General features: G+C 39.2%; 1 protein-coding gene across 1 annotated transcript in view; it reads left to right on the forward strand.

Annotated features, from left to right (window-relative positions):
* APOLTP (apolipoprotein lipid transfer particle homolog) overlaps positions 1 to 15,750 on the forward strand; it is a 76,894-nt gene that overhangs the window by 39,299 nt on the left and 21,845 nt on the right. The window contains exons 31-48 of the mRNA XM_088524604.1: positions 336 to 475; positions 1,911 to 2,073; positions 2,201 to 2,293; positions 2,667 to 2,795; positions 3,228 to 3,347; positions 4,483 to 4,700; positions 5,566 to 5,759; positions 6,501 to 6,803; positions 7,209 to 7,438; positions 8,152 to 8,313; positions 9,119 to 9,196; positions 9,983 to 10,342; positions 10,828 to 11,184; positions 11,724 to 12,074; positions 12,507 to 12,638; positions 13,622 to 13,771; positions 14,472 to 14,588; positions 15,033 to 15,206. Of these exons, the coding sequence (XP_088380730.1) occupies positions 336 to 475; positions 1,911 to 2,073; positions 2,201 to 2,293; positions 2,667 to 2,795; positions 3,228 to 3,347; positions 4,483 to 4,700; positions 5,566 to 5,759; positions 6,501 to 6,803; positions 7,209 to 7,438; positions 8,152 to 8,313; positions 9,119 to 9,196; positions 9,983 to 10,342; positions 10,828 to 11,184; positions 11,724 to 12,074; positions 12,507 to 12,638; positions 13,622 to 13,771; positions 14,472 to 14,588; positions 15,033 to 15,206 (3,471 nt within the window). The remainder of the gene's footprint in view (positions 1 to 335; positions 476 to 1,910; positions 2,074 to 2,200; positions 2,294 to 2,666; positions 2,796 to 3,227; positions 3,348 to 4,482; positions 4,701 to 5,565; positions 5,760 to 6,500; positions 6,804 to 7,208; positions 7,439 to 8,151; positions 8,314 to 9,118; positions 9,197 to 9,982; positions 10,343 to 10,827; positions 11,185 to 11,723; positions 12,075 to 12,506; positions 12,639 to 13,621; positions 13,772 to 14,471; positions 14,589 to 15,032; positions 15,207 to 15,750) is intronic.

Here is a 15,750-nt window from a genome sequence, read left to right on the forward strand (position 1 = left end):
TTTAGTCACAGCATTCTATGCTTTGAAAATTCAATTGGTTTTAATGTTCAAATGTCTTGGTATGAGAACTACAGCTAGTTTTTACTGCAGAACTTTATGCTCAAGCTGTACAGTATAGGGCATTTGTCTGTCTGCTCATGAAGTGAGTGGTTTACTACTAATGTCACATTTGATCCTATGTGAGCTGAGATCAGGATTTTGACCTTGAGTAGACAGGAGTTTTGTGAAGTGACAGTCTCACTGTAGCCTGCTAAGCTATGTCATTTCTGAATATGAATCCAGTAAATCTGATGCAAATGTCCTTTCTTTTCCTGATCCCATGATTTGGGCTGCAGCCTAAAAAGGCAGACTTTTCTGTGAAGGCTGTATGGACAGACCATCAAAGTCTGCCTGTTGTGCTGCAGTTTGAAGGTCAGCTAGAAGAGCTGAAGAAGGAGAAGATGCTCTATCAGAAACGTGGAACTCTCCATTTCAGGTTCAGTAGCTGTTTTTTTTTTTTTTTTTTTTTTTGTCGTTGTTGGTGGTGGGTTGTTTGTTTGTTTGTTTGTTTTTAACTCTGAGGAATGTTTTGGCGTAATTCAGCATGCATATTGATGGCCATGGAAAAAAAATGTACAAAATTGAAGTGCCACATGCACAAAAGTTGTGCATCCTACTCTCTTGTCTAAGCTTGCTCTAGCTCACTGACTCCACTGTCTGCATCTATTTAGCCTTTGCCCTTGTTATTGAAATAATAATTTAAAAAGTTGTCAAGAGCAGTAGACTCTGTGTGCTGTGGCCAAGTGTGTTAGGAATCCTATTTAAAATACAGCCTCCTTTCATGAGGACAGCAGGACATATGACGTGGCCACACTAAGTGCTAAGAAGTTCCAGAATCCCAGTCTGACCCCTGAGGGTCAGATGCTTTTCTTCTACTCCTTAGCAATGATCTAACTATTCTAAAGCCAGATGTTTCCCTCTTAAAACACATAACAAATGTTCTTATTTACATGTGAGAATGTTTTTTGTTGTTGTTGTTGTTTTTTTTTTTTTGGTAAGAATGAGTACACTGGTTCTAGGTATTGGCTACCAGAATTTCTCCCTTCATGACTTATTATCAAAACACATCTTGAAATCCTCCCTAAACATGCATGCTCAGACCTGAGAAATCCAGATCATTGCTGAGGAGAGCTCAGCTTCCTTAAGACATAGTAAGATGAACAGGAGTGCAGAGCTGTCTTAGGAGCTGCTCTGCATCTTAGAGATAGCTAAATAAAACAAAACTCTGAGATGCCTTTTCCATAATGGAATAAGTATGTGAATGAAAAATGAAGAGGAAGAGCTGTGCTAGGTATCCTAACATGTATAAATGTTGTCCAGTGTCTAACTGTAAATATTACTGCATTTTTCCAGGCAGCTAAGAAAAGGCACAAAAGTATTTAATGAAGAACTAACATGTTGCACTTATATAGTTCTCTGAGCAATTTACTACTTACTAGCTGAACATATGTTGCATAGAATTATCATCATGTTCTTTATGCAGAAACAGAAAATGTCCTTGCTAGCTAAAAGTTTCAAAGCTGCCCTGAGTATCTGGACATTCTGTCCCTGTGTGAAATGAACTTTTGGCCAAGAAGGCCAAGTGTGTATATTAAGTCTGGCACCCTTTTGCATGCTCTCTCCAGCATTTCTGAATCCAGGATAAAGAATTTTCACTAGAAATTCTAATAAATGTGTGTAGTTTATATGAAGCTGTAATTACAATTACACTCTTAAGTTCTTGTAGGTCCTGGTCCTACCTGCTTTGCTTTAGTACCTGTCATACTAGTCACATTTGGAATTGAAAGTTTTGGAGTTTCAGCTGAGCTTTGTTTTCTCTTTGTGGTTGCCTACAAATCTTTTACATTTGTTCATTCCTTATTTTGTTCCAGGCATCCATTTAAACTCCTTGTTCCACAGAGTTTCCTTCTCCAGGAGACATTTACCATCGTCAAAATACAAAAGCATTACATTTTGGAGACAAAAGCTTTGATAAATGAGCTGGAGGAACTGGTTCAGACTTTGACACTTGGCTACCAACTTGAAAACCCCTATGTGAGTAAGACTTGGTCCAAAAATTTCCTTGAATATGACATACCAAAAACCAACTGGACAGAAAATTAGTAATTTACTGTACATATCTTACATTCCTTGCATTTCCTTTCTTTTTTTAAACTTTCAGATTTGTGCTGGTTTAGCTCATCCTTATAACTACAGGTGGTTACCTAAAAATGTTGAAATATGCATTTTAACTCGAAGTCACCAAATGGTGAGTGTATTTCATGCTAAATTTCATTTAGAAGACGAGATTCATTACCTGTCTGTATAAATTGGCAATTTATTGTCTTTTCGGACCTAGCTTGCTTATAGGTCTTTAGATCTCACCAGGTAAATGCTACAAGCAAAGTTCTCTTTCAACTGATGTTAAAGATTAATAGTATTATAAGTAGCAAACATAGGTTAAGATTAGGTCCCTGAGTCCTTTCCAATCTAATCATCTTGCTTACCAAATACAGTTCTTTTCTTTCTCTGCTTTGCTTATTTTTCATTTTGAGCCACAGGGTAATAATTCTCAACTTGGCAATAGCTTCTCTTATCTGTCATAATACCCAATGAAGTTTGCTTACATTCTTAACACACAGGTGAAGCAGGAAGTCGAAGCTACCTTGAAAGTCAATAGGGAAGATGTTCTCAGCTTTCTAGGAATATACCAGGACAAATCCAGTGAGGCAGATCTCAGGCATCTTTTATATGTGGATGTGACTCATTCATTCCAGGTACTGATGCTGAAACTGGTCTTTATTTTAGGGTACATGGAAAAAGAACTTCCTTCTTCCTTTCTAGAGAAAGTTTCTGTCTTAATTTATATTGTTTTGATTTTCATGTCTTGGTGGCTGTTTCTCTGCTTTGCATTTAGAACTAATTCTTCTGTGTTTGCAAAATTTGTTTCCTTTTCTTTCAATAAAATCCTGATGGTGACAAAGGCTCCCGCATATCACTCAAGGCCAAATAACAATCAGTATCAGTACTACCTTTGTAAGTAAAACACTAATCCTTTGTTTTCATACTCTCAGCAGTGACTTGTGTAAACTTTTATCCATGTTTGTTTCTAAATGTTACTCACTTTATGCTAAAAGTTCAGACAGCAAATAACATGAAGCAACTGATGTGAATGCAGTTATTTTTTCTACATTTTGCTTTGTCAATAGCTCGAATTTCCACAAGCAGTAGCCCTAAGTGGGGAGCTGTTTTCTAGACAAACCAAACCAGAAGACTTTGACTACGCTGTGAATGTAAAGGCCATAATCAACAAGAACGATTCCTCACAGGTCAGTTCCCTGATTCTAGCAGTCACGTTACACAGACTTGTGACTTCTGCAGCTCACTCACTGTCCATTAGGGTTGGAGTTCTATCTCGTTTGGAGAACCATTACAAAAACTCCATTCCTAAAGATCCATGTTATGTCTCTTGCTTGCTGTATGCATTTGGCACTCATTTCAGCCTGAAACTTTGTACTGTAAATTACTGTGGAACCACCTGCAAGTTGGGGGAACAAATGTGCGTATGTGTATATGCTGTAAAGTTGTCCCTAATGCTTGTAGGGAATCCAGTGAGCCATAGTGGAGAGGCCAAAATTGTTAGGATGGCCATTAACTTTTTATGGATGGAGCTTGTTCTGGGTAGATGGCTGTGTGCAATGGGAATAGGTGGCTTGTGTTTTGGCTGAAATTAAGAAAACTTTGGAAAAAAATCTCTGAGATTTGGGTAAAATTGTACTTGAAATGCAGTATAGTTTTTCCATTTTAGCAGTTTTACATATATTGCAGCAATGTTTTTTTTTTTCAGTTCAGCTGAAAGGTCCTGGGATAACAGGTTCTGGGAGGCCTGTTGGCCACTAGAACTATTTGAGGTAATTCTGAGCACTGTGGTTAGGATGAAGAGAGAGAAAGCCCAGAGCATCCCCTGGGGAGTGGGGATAGAAAGCGCAAGCCAAAGGCAGTGTGGCCCTGTACTGGGTCTGGGACAACACTTGCTGTTCAGCAAGCACTAGGCCTGGTGGCTGCAGCCTCCAGACTGCTGGTTTTTGATAGAGAAATTGCAATTGTGCTACTCCGAGTTGTGGTCCAAGCCAGTGGCTTCAAACAGCTCTGCCAAAGCCAGCCTTTTTGTAGCAGAACTGGGAGCCTACTTGTGAAAACTGGGGAAACTAAGTTTGACAATATTTATTCAAGAAAGTTATTTTTAGGAGCATAGTACATGAATGATCCACAAGCAGCCAGGAAAAGAGATCCTGTCTGAGACCAAAAAAAAAAAAAAAGATCAATTTTATTTTTAGTAATTTCTTAAAGGAATATGAGAGCCTCCCCAAGCCCATCTTTATCTAAGTCCTCAAACTTATGTTTCACTGTTTGCATTATGATTCCAGATTCTTAATGTCCTGTGCTTATTTTCTCTGTGTGTAGGTCCAAGCAGCCCTGAAGATTTATGGTGAGAGCAACCTCAATGGATCTCTTTACCTTTATTCCAGTGGAAGGGACATGCTGGTGCTGGAGGTTGATGTGACCCATGAAACGAAGAGGAATGCCAGAGCTGTCGGAGTGAGCGCTTTCTTCCATCATGCAATCTTGACAGAACCAGAGTCAATGCAGTTCCAGTTAAGGGGCAAAATGTTTCCGTCGAGGTAGAGAAATCAGTCTTGGTTAACAGATGTGAGAGGAGAATTGGATCTGCTATATTTAGTTTAGAAAACCCTTATTGTACTTTCAAAATACACACTTTAAATTAATGTACTAAATCTTCACTGTTATATAACATTTTAAAGTCTTGTCATATAAATGGAATTTTCCACTTTGTAGACTTTGTTCTCACAATTCTGTAATACAAATGCCTCCAGCAAAGGAGACACATGGTCACAAAGTGAAATACAAGAAATTCTGTTTAAACATAAAAAAATAGAACCCTTTTACTGTAAGGGTTGTCTAACTGTAGAACAGATTGTCCAAAAAGGTTATGAAGTTTCCATTCTTGTAGATATTTGAAGCCTGACCAGACGGTCTATCATAATTCACTCTCGCTGACCCTGCTTTGAGCAGGGGGTTTGGGCTGGACGATCTCCAGAGGTGTTTCCCTTAGCTGTTCCATATATAGAAATCATTGGAGTGCATCCGTGATCTCTGACATCCAGTTTCTGGCTAACAAGGCAGGGCAACAGGTGCAGAAGAACCATCCAAACAGAAGCCCTCAGGCAGAATCACCCTAGAAACTACTCTGGGTGCAGTATGGGCAGAAGCAGTGAGGCACAGATGTTTTTCTTGGGGTTCTCAGCTATGTGTGCTAGGCTGTTAGACCATTTAAGCACAAGTCTCCTCTTCAATCTCCTGTACTGATCTCTTGTAAAATCTACTTCTCTTTTGTTGAAATACAGGATATACACTGAATATTGTCAAACAAATGGGATGGTTTTACTACAGGTTGCCAGATAGACTAACATGAATTCAGCAGTACTAAGATGACTTTACTGGTTTTTTTTTTGTCTGTCTTTTTAGAATTTTGATATCTTCTGAGCTAAAGCGTAATGAAAACAGGCTACATGTGGATTTCATGGGAACTAGGGAGCAGAAAGTTGGTCTTGTCTTGTCCGTAAATGGAAAAGTCCAGCACACGTTTACTGAATTAAAGGCTGTACCTCAGCTGCTTGCTCTGAATGGATTGCTGAAGCGCAAAAGCAACATACATGATGGTATTTTTTTTATTTTCTTTATTATGCTTTATTGCCAGTTCTGCAGCTATCCAAGGAAATTTATGTATTATTTTAGGAAAAAAAAAAGACACTCATTATTTCCCTTAATGAACAATGCTAACAAATAGAAGACACACCTGCAGTGAAAATTGTAGCTTACTGAAATGTGTCTTCACTTGACTGATCAACAGTTCATTTTCCGTGCCCTTCTGTAAGGAATGCACTGTGAATAGGTAGTGGATGTCTTTTTTTTTCTGTGACAGCCTTTGAAATGCAGAGGGGCAGCAGCGTCACGGATCTCGCCCTTGCAAATGGCTCCATGGAGTAGGGGGTGTCACTGCAGAGCTCCAGAGGAATTATTTGTCCTGGAGCAATGCAAGGAGCCTTTGTGGAAGGTCATAATCCCTCTGTAAACTTGCCTTTAGAAGAAAGTGCATTGTACTTGTTTGGGCCTACAGGCCAGGACTTCTTTTGTGAATGAAAAGAAACAGCTGCCGTAAATGCTATGTATTCCTGTGTAATTTTTTCTCAACACAGGCATTTCTGCTAGTAGAGAAGCTGTTCTCTTAATAATAACCCATTTTTCTATCTGGATTACGCTAAATTCTCTACTATAATCAGTGGAAATGCATTTGCTTCTCCACGATACTAAATTAATGATTAATTTGTATGTTGCTCATTACATCCTGGTCATTTTCATCCCAAAGGGCTCTCTGCAGTAATCGTTTCTGTCTGTTACAGGTAGTATCAATGTGATGATCAACAGAGCGCTGTATGGACTACATCTCAGGAGCAGAAATGTGTTTGGCAATTCCAGCGTACACAATATCACTTGGGCTGTGTTCCAGAATGGCAGCCAGGCAATGCCCATGGAGACACAACTGAAAGGACACCTGGAGCTGAGTGAAGAGATCAAAAGGGGCTTCGTTAGTTTCCTGGTGGATGATGAAGCCCTTTCTGTAGATTTTTCCAGTGTCATGAGTCAGGAATGCATCAGGATCAGTGGGAATTTCACACATAATATCAGCTCTTTAAAAAATACAGGTATGAAAAAGCTCTGTGTTTGACATACAGTGTAACAGTCTAGAGGTGAATTTGTCTAAAGGGGTGCAGACCTGTGGAAGTTGCATTTGCAGGACTAAAAGTGGTCTGGTCTTAACTTCAGCAACATTCACTTTAATATCATTAAGAAAGTACAGTAGAGTGGATATGGGACTTGGACTTCCAAGGTACGTATCATGCTTTAATTTAACAATCATTTAAAGGTTTGCATATGGTAGGTAATGTTCTTGCTTCCTATAAATACACAGCAGATAGTACTGTCTGCTATTATGAAAAGTGATAAAAACTCTCTCTCTCTAATCTGTAATTTAGCTTTTATGTATTTTACAGACAGTGACAGCCCAGCAGTATCAGTTGTGCTGATGTTGCTTCCTTCCCTGTTGTTAGGATTGCCCTTGGAAGGCATTCTCACTGCCGTATGCAACCATGTCATAGCAAATCACACTGTTGTGATAGCCCTACAGAGTGGCAGTGAAAGGATTACTGCTGTGCTGGAAGGTCAGAGGCTGTCTGCAGAGCCTCCTAAATCCCAGCTGTCTGTGAGATTACAGCACAACATCTCCAAGATAAAGAACCTTGGGATCCCCTTTATTGTGGCAGCTGCTGGCTATTACCAGGTAAGAAAAGTTCTGCCTGTGATTGTTTAATTTCTAGTAGAACCATTTCTAATCACTTTAGGTTATTTCTGTGTGCTGTTAACCACAGGATTCACTTCACTCCTAAAGTGGCTGCATTTTTGAGATGTGCTAAATTGCTGTGTCTTCCCAGTGGAAGGTGTCTTCATGGCTTCTAGTCACACAGATTGTGTACCAGTTGTCTGAAGTCTTGGAACTGAATCTAGACCAAGATAGTACAGTCAGTTCAGATTTAAGTGAAGTGCCTTACCACTTAGGGATGGTAGTCTCGTCCAGTTCTATTTTTCCTTTATAATTGGGAAGTGGATGAGCATATGTGTCCATGAGTCTAGGAACTGCATTGCTGCTTATACTTCTTTTTCTAGTTACAATATTATCCACCATGTCTGCTAAATAGCCAAGGAATGTTTAATACGGCTCTCCCTTCGGATATCTCAAAGCACAGGAACATCATGGATCGTATCTGCTAGTCCAGTGTGGGTACAGAGCGTTCAGAAGGTCCATCATGATAGAACGATCTGTCTTTGAAATGAAGCTGCATTGAGGAATTTGTGCTTACCAGGGCAGCTGCTGTGACACAGACTGTCAGGTTCCAGCACTGCCTTTACTTACTGAAACATTTGCTGCCTTTACTAACCATAACTGGGATGTTGTCATTTGTATGGTTTCCCTTGTATGGTTTCTTTTATATTCAGAATTTCAGCAAAGGGATTGCTGCAGAAATAACAATCATAGTGGAAAAGGAACAATTCAAAGTCAAAATAGAGAAGAAAACTACTTCCAATGCAATGGACATTTCCCTTTTGCTTCTTCATGATGTGGGAATACTGATGAACATTTTTCCACAGACCATCCAGGTTAGCAGAAACCCTGTTACATGCTGTATTTGATGTCACTTTCTGCTGTTCATTCTCAGTTGTTCAAATCAGCATCTTGAGTGCAAGATAGGAGATCAGAAGAGAGAGACTTTTTCCCAAGCAAGACCGGCACAAGAAAGCCTAGAAACTGCTTGAAAACCTGCTCTTTATTGATAAGCAAAATGCAGCAGCTAACAAAACATACACACCCTGCAGTTTCATGCCGTGTATCTAAAAGGGTGCTTGTCCAGCCACGACAGCGTCCAGTCCCTTTCCACCTTGCTGAAGTGGGGCTCGCAGGTGGAGCATGGTAGCCCTGTGTGGATGCAGTGGTGTGAAATGGAGAAGGGAGAATAATGGCAGTAGTTTTTGTACAGCCAAGAGCCATTGCAGACTGCAACACAGGGCACAGCTGATGCCTTTTAAACCACTGAGCAATCTGCTTGCGACAGTGGTATTTTCCAGGTTAAACACAGGCAATACCACTGTCTCATGCCAAAATCAAAAGCCAGAGCATCAAAATCTGTTCAGCAAGTGACAGTTTCCTACTGTTTGAAGATACTCTTTTTGTTGTCTTTCCTGGTAATATTTGGGATAATAATGTAAGATTAGAGACATAATTTAGCCTCAGATCCATTAAACATTTTATCTTTTTGAGACTGATTTCTGAACTTTAATCAAAAAGCTATGCTTTAATATTTTCCTGCTCTTTCTCTTGAGAGAAGCCATTTAGTTTGTTACTTTGTATTTTTGCCCCTTCTAATTTTCTCCATGTTCTGAATGTGCTATGCTGATGTGCCAACAGGTTGCTTGCAGTGGAGAAGCCATCTACAAAAAACTTTCTGGCCTTTGCAATGGAGACATTGCAAATCATCATTCTGAGGTACTGACTTCGTTCTTAAACTTTGCTATTAACAACATACTCTCCTAATTACCACCAAAGGAATCTCAGTACTGAAAAGTGTCACAGATGTAGAAATGACACTGAATTTGCAGGAAGTTGTGTTGCAGAATTTCAGATATTTCCTTTCCGTTAATATCTCCAAATTCAAGTGGATCAGATTGCTTGTTCATCAAGAACTAGACAGATCCATGAGGGAGACAGCATTTAGTTTCATCATCAAACAGTGTAATTTTTACTTTGAATCTGAACTTTAAACTAAACCTGTATTTGGGTGATACAGATCTACATCCTTAGTGCACAACTCTGCACCAAGTACAAAACATGTAGCAAAGCTAATCTGACATTTTCTTAGGAATGTATTAAAAACATATTTCCTGTGAGTGACATGAGAAGATTGCTGTTTGTCATTAGATTAGCAGCAATGCCACTGACTGCAGTTTCCATATACATTGCAGTGGCAAAAAAACACAGATTCCAGTTTTCTCATGTAATGTGGGTCCAATCTACATAAATCTGGTCACTCCTACTGAAGTCTGTGAGAAATTCAGTTCATTCTCACGTGCTATTTTTATGTATAGTAAAATCAAAAGTGTTAATAAAAGCAATAGCAGTTGCTTTCTCATTAATTGTCTAACAGTTCAGGGGGAAACTGTTATTTTTGTTATAGAACTCTAAAAGAAGACCTTGGGCCCTCCTCTCCATTCCTGTAGGCAATTATGCAGATGTAAGGTGGATACCAAATGTGTTTTCTCTGTAATTTTATAGACGCCAGCAAAAGTTTCCCTGAATGGGTCAATGTTTACCAGCAACTCTACTGTTGGCTTTTTTGGACGCGTTTCTTTAAATGAGATGTTTGCCTGCCTGCAACTCCATGCCACCTTCAACACCCAGCCCAGTTTGGAGCTTGCCTTCAGGCATTCCCTGCCTCAGCTTCAGTCTCTGGGAGTTGCCAGAGAGAACAAAGTGAGGGTGACAGCCGTGAGGAGTGACGACAAGTCTAAAGGCAACCTCGACGTTGTCCTTGGGCACTGCAGTTTAACAGCAGATGGAGAAGTGAGCCTGGCAAGCAATGAAACACATGCAGAATGGATCCTTACTCTTCAAAACGAGTGTGGCAGTCTAGAGGTAAGAGTCTAGATGTGTGGTGTCGTAGTCTTTGTATTTTATATCACTGTGAGTCACAGAGGACTCTGTCCTGATGCTTTCCTTTATGAGGAGGACAGTTGTAGTTATTAAAGCAGTTCTGCCAGAGCAACAAGTCAAATATTTGCAAAGATATTATACTTAAAAATGCAAAGTTGGAGTAACAGAGTTGCATGTACATACAATACAATAGTTGCTTAATCTCAGCTTTTTTAATAAAGTAAACTTTGGTCCTAAAATATAATGAAAAGTGAATCCTTTTGTGCAAAACTTTAGGGATTTCCTTGGGGGTTATGAACTTAATGTTTTCATTAAAAGGCTTTTTTTTTTTTTCTCTATAGTATTTATTTTTGGGATCATTCTTGGTTTCAGAAAGAAGAAAAGCTTTATCATTAGTTCAAAACAAATTAGGAAAAAAAAATGCCTTACCTTATGTACTTTGAATAATATAATCCTTTCTGTTGCAGATGGTGGGACTGCCTCATGCAGTAGCCTTTGAGGGCTCATTCAAACAGAACATCTGCAACGCTGGCTTGTTGATGGTCCTCCAGTGTGATGGCAAAACAGCTGATATGCAGCTAGACACTTCCTGTGAGCATGAATACACAGTGCAAGGGCTGCTAAAGCATTCGGTTCCCTGGCTGGAGGAGCTGGGGCTGCCTCATGAAAACTCTGTGCAGTTCTCTGCAGCCACAGATGCCAGCACTGAAAGCATTTTGTTGCTGCAGACTGGCCGGTGCAGCCTTAAGGCTAGGGGAGATTTCTATATTCAGAGCAAAGCTGAATGGGCCCTGGAAATGGAAACAGAGTGTCAGCTTCTGCAGGTAAGTATTTAAGGCCTTTAAAGAAGGGTTTGGGATGAAATGAAGGTCTTATGGGGATTTAGTTAAAATAACAATGTTTGGGGTTTAACAGTCACTCTACATACGTATGACTTAGAACAGACACTGTGGATCTTGTGATTCATGGAAGTTCTGTATGGACTGAGATTAGTTTTAAATTTTTTGCCGCTTGTTTGCATTAGGAAAACATTGGTGTACATTGGTGTGGTCTGACTAGAGCAGACATGTTCAATAATTTTTGCCATTTTTTTGCCATTACATTGTAAATATAAAAGTTCTTGTAGGTAAAGAGGTTGTAGATTTGGTGGGCTAGTCCTAAAATCTTCCCTCAAATACTATTGAGCCAAAATTGCCACCTGACTTTTGGGAAGGAAATAAATGGCAGTGCTGTGACTGCAGTCTTTCTGTTTGTGGATGTAACACAAAGTCTCATTTTTCATGTGCTAAAAGGAGAAAAAAAAACCCTCTCTTTTAAACCTGTGTGTGTAATCTAAAGGATTTTTTTATATATATCTTGATAGAATCTCGGTATTCCAGCTCAGTCACAGCTCACAGGATATATTCAGAAAGACATCTGCCAAGCAGGGTTTCTGTGCGTCCTTGAAGCAGACGGCAAGGCTGCCCATCTCGAAGTACAAGCAGAGTGCAAGCCAAAGATGACCCTGGAAGTTCAATTCAGGCATGAATTTCCTCAGCTGAAAGAAATCCCAAGGGAAAACAAACTGTCTGTCACAGTGCAAAAAGAGTCAAAATATCACATGGACATAGGGCTGAATTCCGGTGCTTGTGAACTTCAAATGAATGGGCACTTTTACTCTGAAAAGAAGCTTCAATGGAAGATGTTTATAGAAAACAAATGCCAAACAATTCAGGTATTTGAAAGAATCTTTTTTCTGTATTCTTGACTTACTACATCTAATTCTATAACTGGGATCTTTCTGTTGCACATACTGAAATCAAAAGAAAATAGTCTGATTATTGCAATGGTAGCAGATTCAGGTCTTAGAAAAGCAATCTCTTCTATTTATGATCCACCTTATATTTGGAGCCAGTTGTTCACTCCTATTTGTGCTGGCAAGTAGATCAAAGATATGGCAGACATCTTTAAAATGCAAAAGAGAAAGAAATGTATAAACTTCTAGAAAATCTGAAGACTTCTGAAACACTGTGTGGACATGCTGCCTGAGATAATAGTTTTATGCCAGGTGCTATTGCACCTACTAATTAGGAATGCAAAATTTCATATATATAACATATTTGTGGGTAAATGTAGAAGTGTTTTGTTTGCCTTTCCATTTTTACAGGATCTTGGAGCACCATTAAAAATTGATGGTTCAGGCTATGTTTTGATGGATAAAATGAACCTAGATTCACAGACATTGATGATTGTTGATGAAAATAAATTGCAAGGGCTCCTTATACTGAAAGCCACTGAGGTAAGGTTTCGTATTCATATTACAGGTCATTAAAATGAATGTATGAAGTGCCAGGTGACATATTGTAAGCTGTTTTATTGGGAACAAATAGACAAGCTTTAGTAATAAATGCCAGAGTAAAATATAGATCTTTGAGAATTTGACTGTAAAGCAGATGTATAGGAGAGCAGGATACAACCTGTGGCACTTCCTGAATCATTTTCTGGTTATATTTTTTGTGTGCATTTTTTTTTTAAATTTTGTCCTATTTGATGTTTATTATGTTGTATAGTAAATATAATATGACATGCAAAAGCAGGAATGTTAATCTCATTCCAGATATACTACAGATCTTGTCTATATAATCCAGTGTCTATATAATCTAGTTTAGTCACATAAACTTGTATAGCAGTGGCCATAAAGAAAAAAAGGTTGTGATTTACACAGTGATTTACAGGGCAAACTCAGGGGCAGTGGTTAGCTGACGCCCTGCTTTGTTTCTTCAGTAAGACACCACCGTGGCAAAGGCTGCCAGACTCTTTCTTTGCTGACAGTTACAAACCTGCTTCTCTTCTCAGCAGTGCAGGAGGGAGAAGCACACACAGAAGCAGCTCCTTCCTATGGAGTATTCACTTGCTTGCCACAGCTGGTAACTTCTGGGTATTTGTGTGCTGTAGGAAAAACAAACAAACACCAAACAGCTAGCAGGAGTTCATTACCACCAGAAAGAGATGGCTGCACCTTTCCTTCTTTTAGCCGAAAAGATATACTTTGTAGTCTGTCAGCCCTATGCTTGATTTCTCTCTGCTTTTTTTTCTCCTTATGTAACTCTGCTAAATTCAGTGCAATTGGATTTAAATGCATTTAATTTAGTTATTTTACATTTTAGTTAATTAGGTTTAATGAAGGCAGGTGAATTTGCTGAGTTTCTGTTTGAACTGTGTATGGCTGCAAGCTTGGGGCTCTCCACACACCTTGTTGTATGTCTTGTGAAATACTAACAGGGAAGACAGGAGCTGGATGCACTGCTAACCCATAACATTCAAGGAGCTACTGACATGGGCATTCCTGCAAGGACGTTAGTTGATGTAACATCAGAAAGGAACGGGAGCCTCTATAAAAGATTTATCCAGTTCTCTGTGAACAACAAGCAGGTATGTGTCTCCTCTGTATTAGTGAGATGTGGAAGAGAGGTTAGAGTGAGCTAGTGGGTTGGAAACTGCTGCTCTTCCATTTGGAATAACTGTGCACGAGGCCCTTGCAGAAACTGTTTGTGCAGGTGCTGGTTTGCTTTTAAATGCCTTAGCTAAAGGAAACCTAAGGCCCACGACTGTATTGTATGCTCTGTGCACATGCTGAGTGCAGAATAGCATGAGACCACTGAAGAAGTGTCTTCACTGTGGGAATCCATCAGGAGGCTAATTTATTAATGGCCTGAAGCTGTAGAAGAAATTGAATGAAGTCATGGACCCAATATGGTACACAGTATGGTTAGAAATTGACTTATTTTGGCTCCACTGAGTGTTGGGCTGGCAGACTACTGAATACCAACTCCCGTGTATTTTCCAGTCACTCCTGCTGCATAATCCCTTCTAACAACAAATTTGATACCAAAAATGATGTGTGATTCCCATTTGTAAATTGTATCCAACCTGTCTCTTCCAAGTATCTTCAGTTAGAGCAGCATGCTCCCTGTTAGGGTTCATAGTGTGGTGAGGAACTAACTTTGGATAGTCACATTTTTGAAGTTTTTTTATTCAGTAGGACAGAAACAGTAATTGCCACTTTTCTGATTAACTGCAATGAGAGCTGCGTCACTGTTAAGTTTTGTCGTATTTTATTTGAACTATATAGATTACCGAAGAACTGAGTTTTGTCCAGAAGTTGGATGGTGTGTCCCTTAACTACAGGCTTACTCACAACATAGAAGCATTGAAGACTTTGCAAATAGAAGACAGGATCGAGTTGCAGGTAAGTCATCAAACGATGGCAGAGGAGATGGGCATCCAGTCTGGAATCAAGTCATTATGAAAGTGGAAACTGCAGAAGTTGAATGGCAACGAGTGGAGGTTGTAGATGTAACTTTGTAAGCACTTGTTGTGTGGGGGTAATTGTTGAATTGTTGTCTCGTTGTCAAAGAAATAGGATTTTACTCATTCTGTTTTGAACTTTGGCATCCTTTGCAAATTTTCATTTGCGGTATGCCAACTTGCATCAAATCACAGGACAGACTTAAAAAAGTGGGAGTTCTCTCCTGTGTCTGTGATTGTGTTATGTTACAAAATGAAACAAGGCAAGTTTTCACTGGACCTTCATTTGAGCTGGAACTGCCCAAACCAAAGAAGGAAGCCCGAATCGCAAGAACTTTACTTTTTACAAAGATGCTTTTTCACAAATTATCATTGTATCACATAGGCTGCCTTGGATCTGAAAGCGATCAAGCGCTTTAGTATTAAAGAGCACTATGGTAGTTACCTCATGGTTCTTGAAGGACAAATCCAGGAGTCTGAAACAACTACAGACATAACTCTGAATTTTCAGCACACTTGGCCATGGTTGCTACAAGCCAGAGTGCCACCATCTTTGCAGGTATTAATTTTATTAAAAAAATATATATATACTGTCCGTTATAGTGTAACAGCCCATGGTTTGAATGAGGACAACCATTGTGTACGGTACACACTGAAAGATGAGATTTTCTCCAGGTATTTAGAAACTGTGAATGGGTTAAATATTATCTACTAAAATAGTAAGAATTTATTAATTGGCTTATTTCTGAACAAAGCCATTACATTCTGATCGGTGCTAGTGCAGCACGTTACATGGGTATTGTGACTCCTCTAGAAATATAGTTTCAGTTAATTGTATCAGGAACTGGAATATTGTTACTGTGTTCTTAAATGGGAACTTAAATGTTGTCTTCAGGAAAGTATAGAAATAGCTTCAGTAAATATTAGCAGCGTGCATGGATCAAAGATCCTTTATATAACCATATATAGGGTTTTTTTTGGTGAGGGAAATGAACCTAATGAGAATTTGACTTAAATCAGTAAGACTAAAGCAATTTGAAATTCACTCATTTGAATGGATTTGATATTAGAAAGTCATGCTTGAATAATGAAAGGCTAAGATA

Source organism: Tinamus guttatus, unplaced genomic scaffold (genome assembly GCF_059628265.1).
Source record: "Tinamus guttatus ecotype Peru unplaced genomic scaffold, ASM5962826v1 Tinamus_guttatus_pri_ptg000212l, whole genome shotgun sequence".
NCBI classification, from domain to species: domain Eukaryota; kingdom Metazoa; phylum Chordata; class Aves; order Tinamiformes; family Tinamidae; genus Tinamus; species Tinamus guttatus.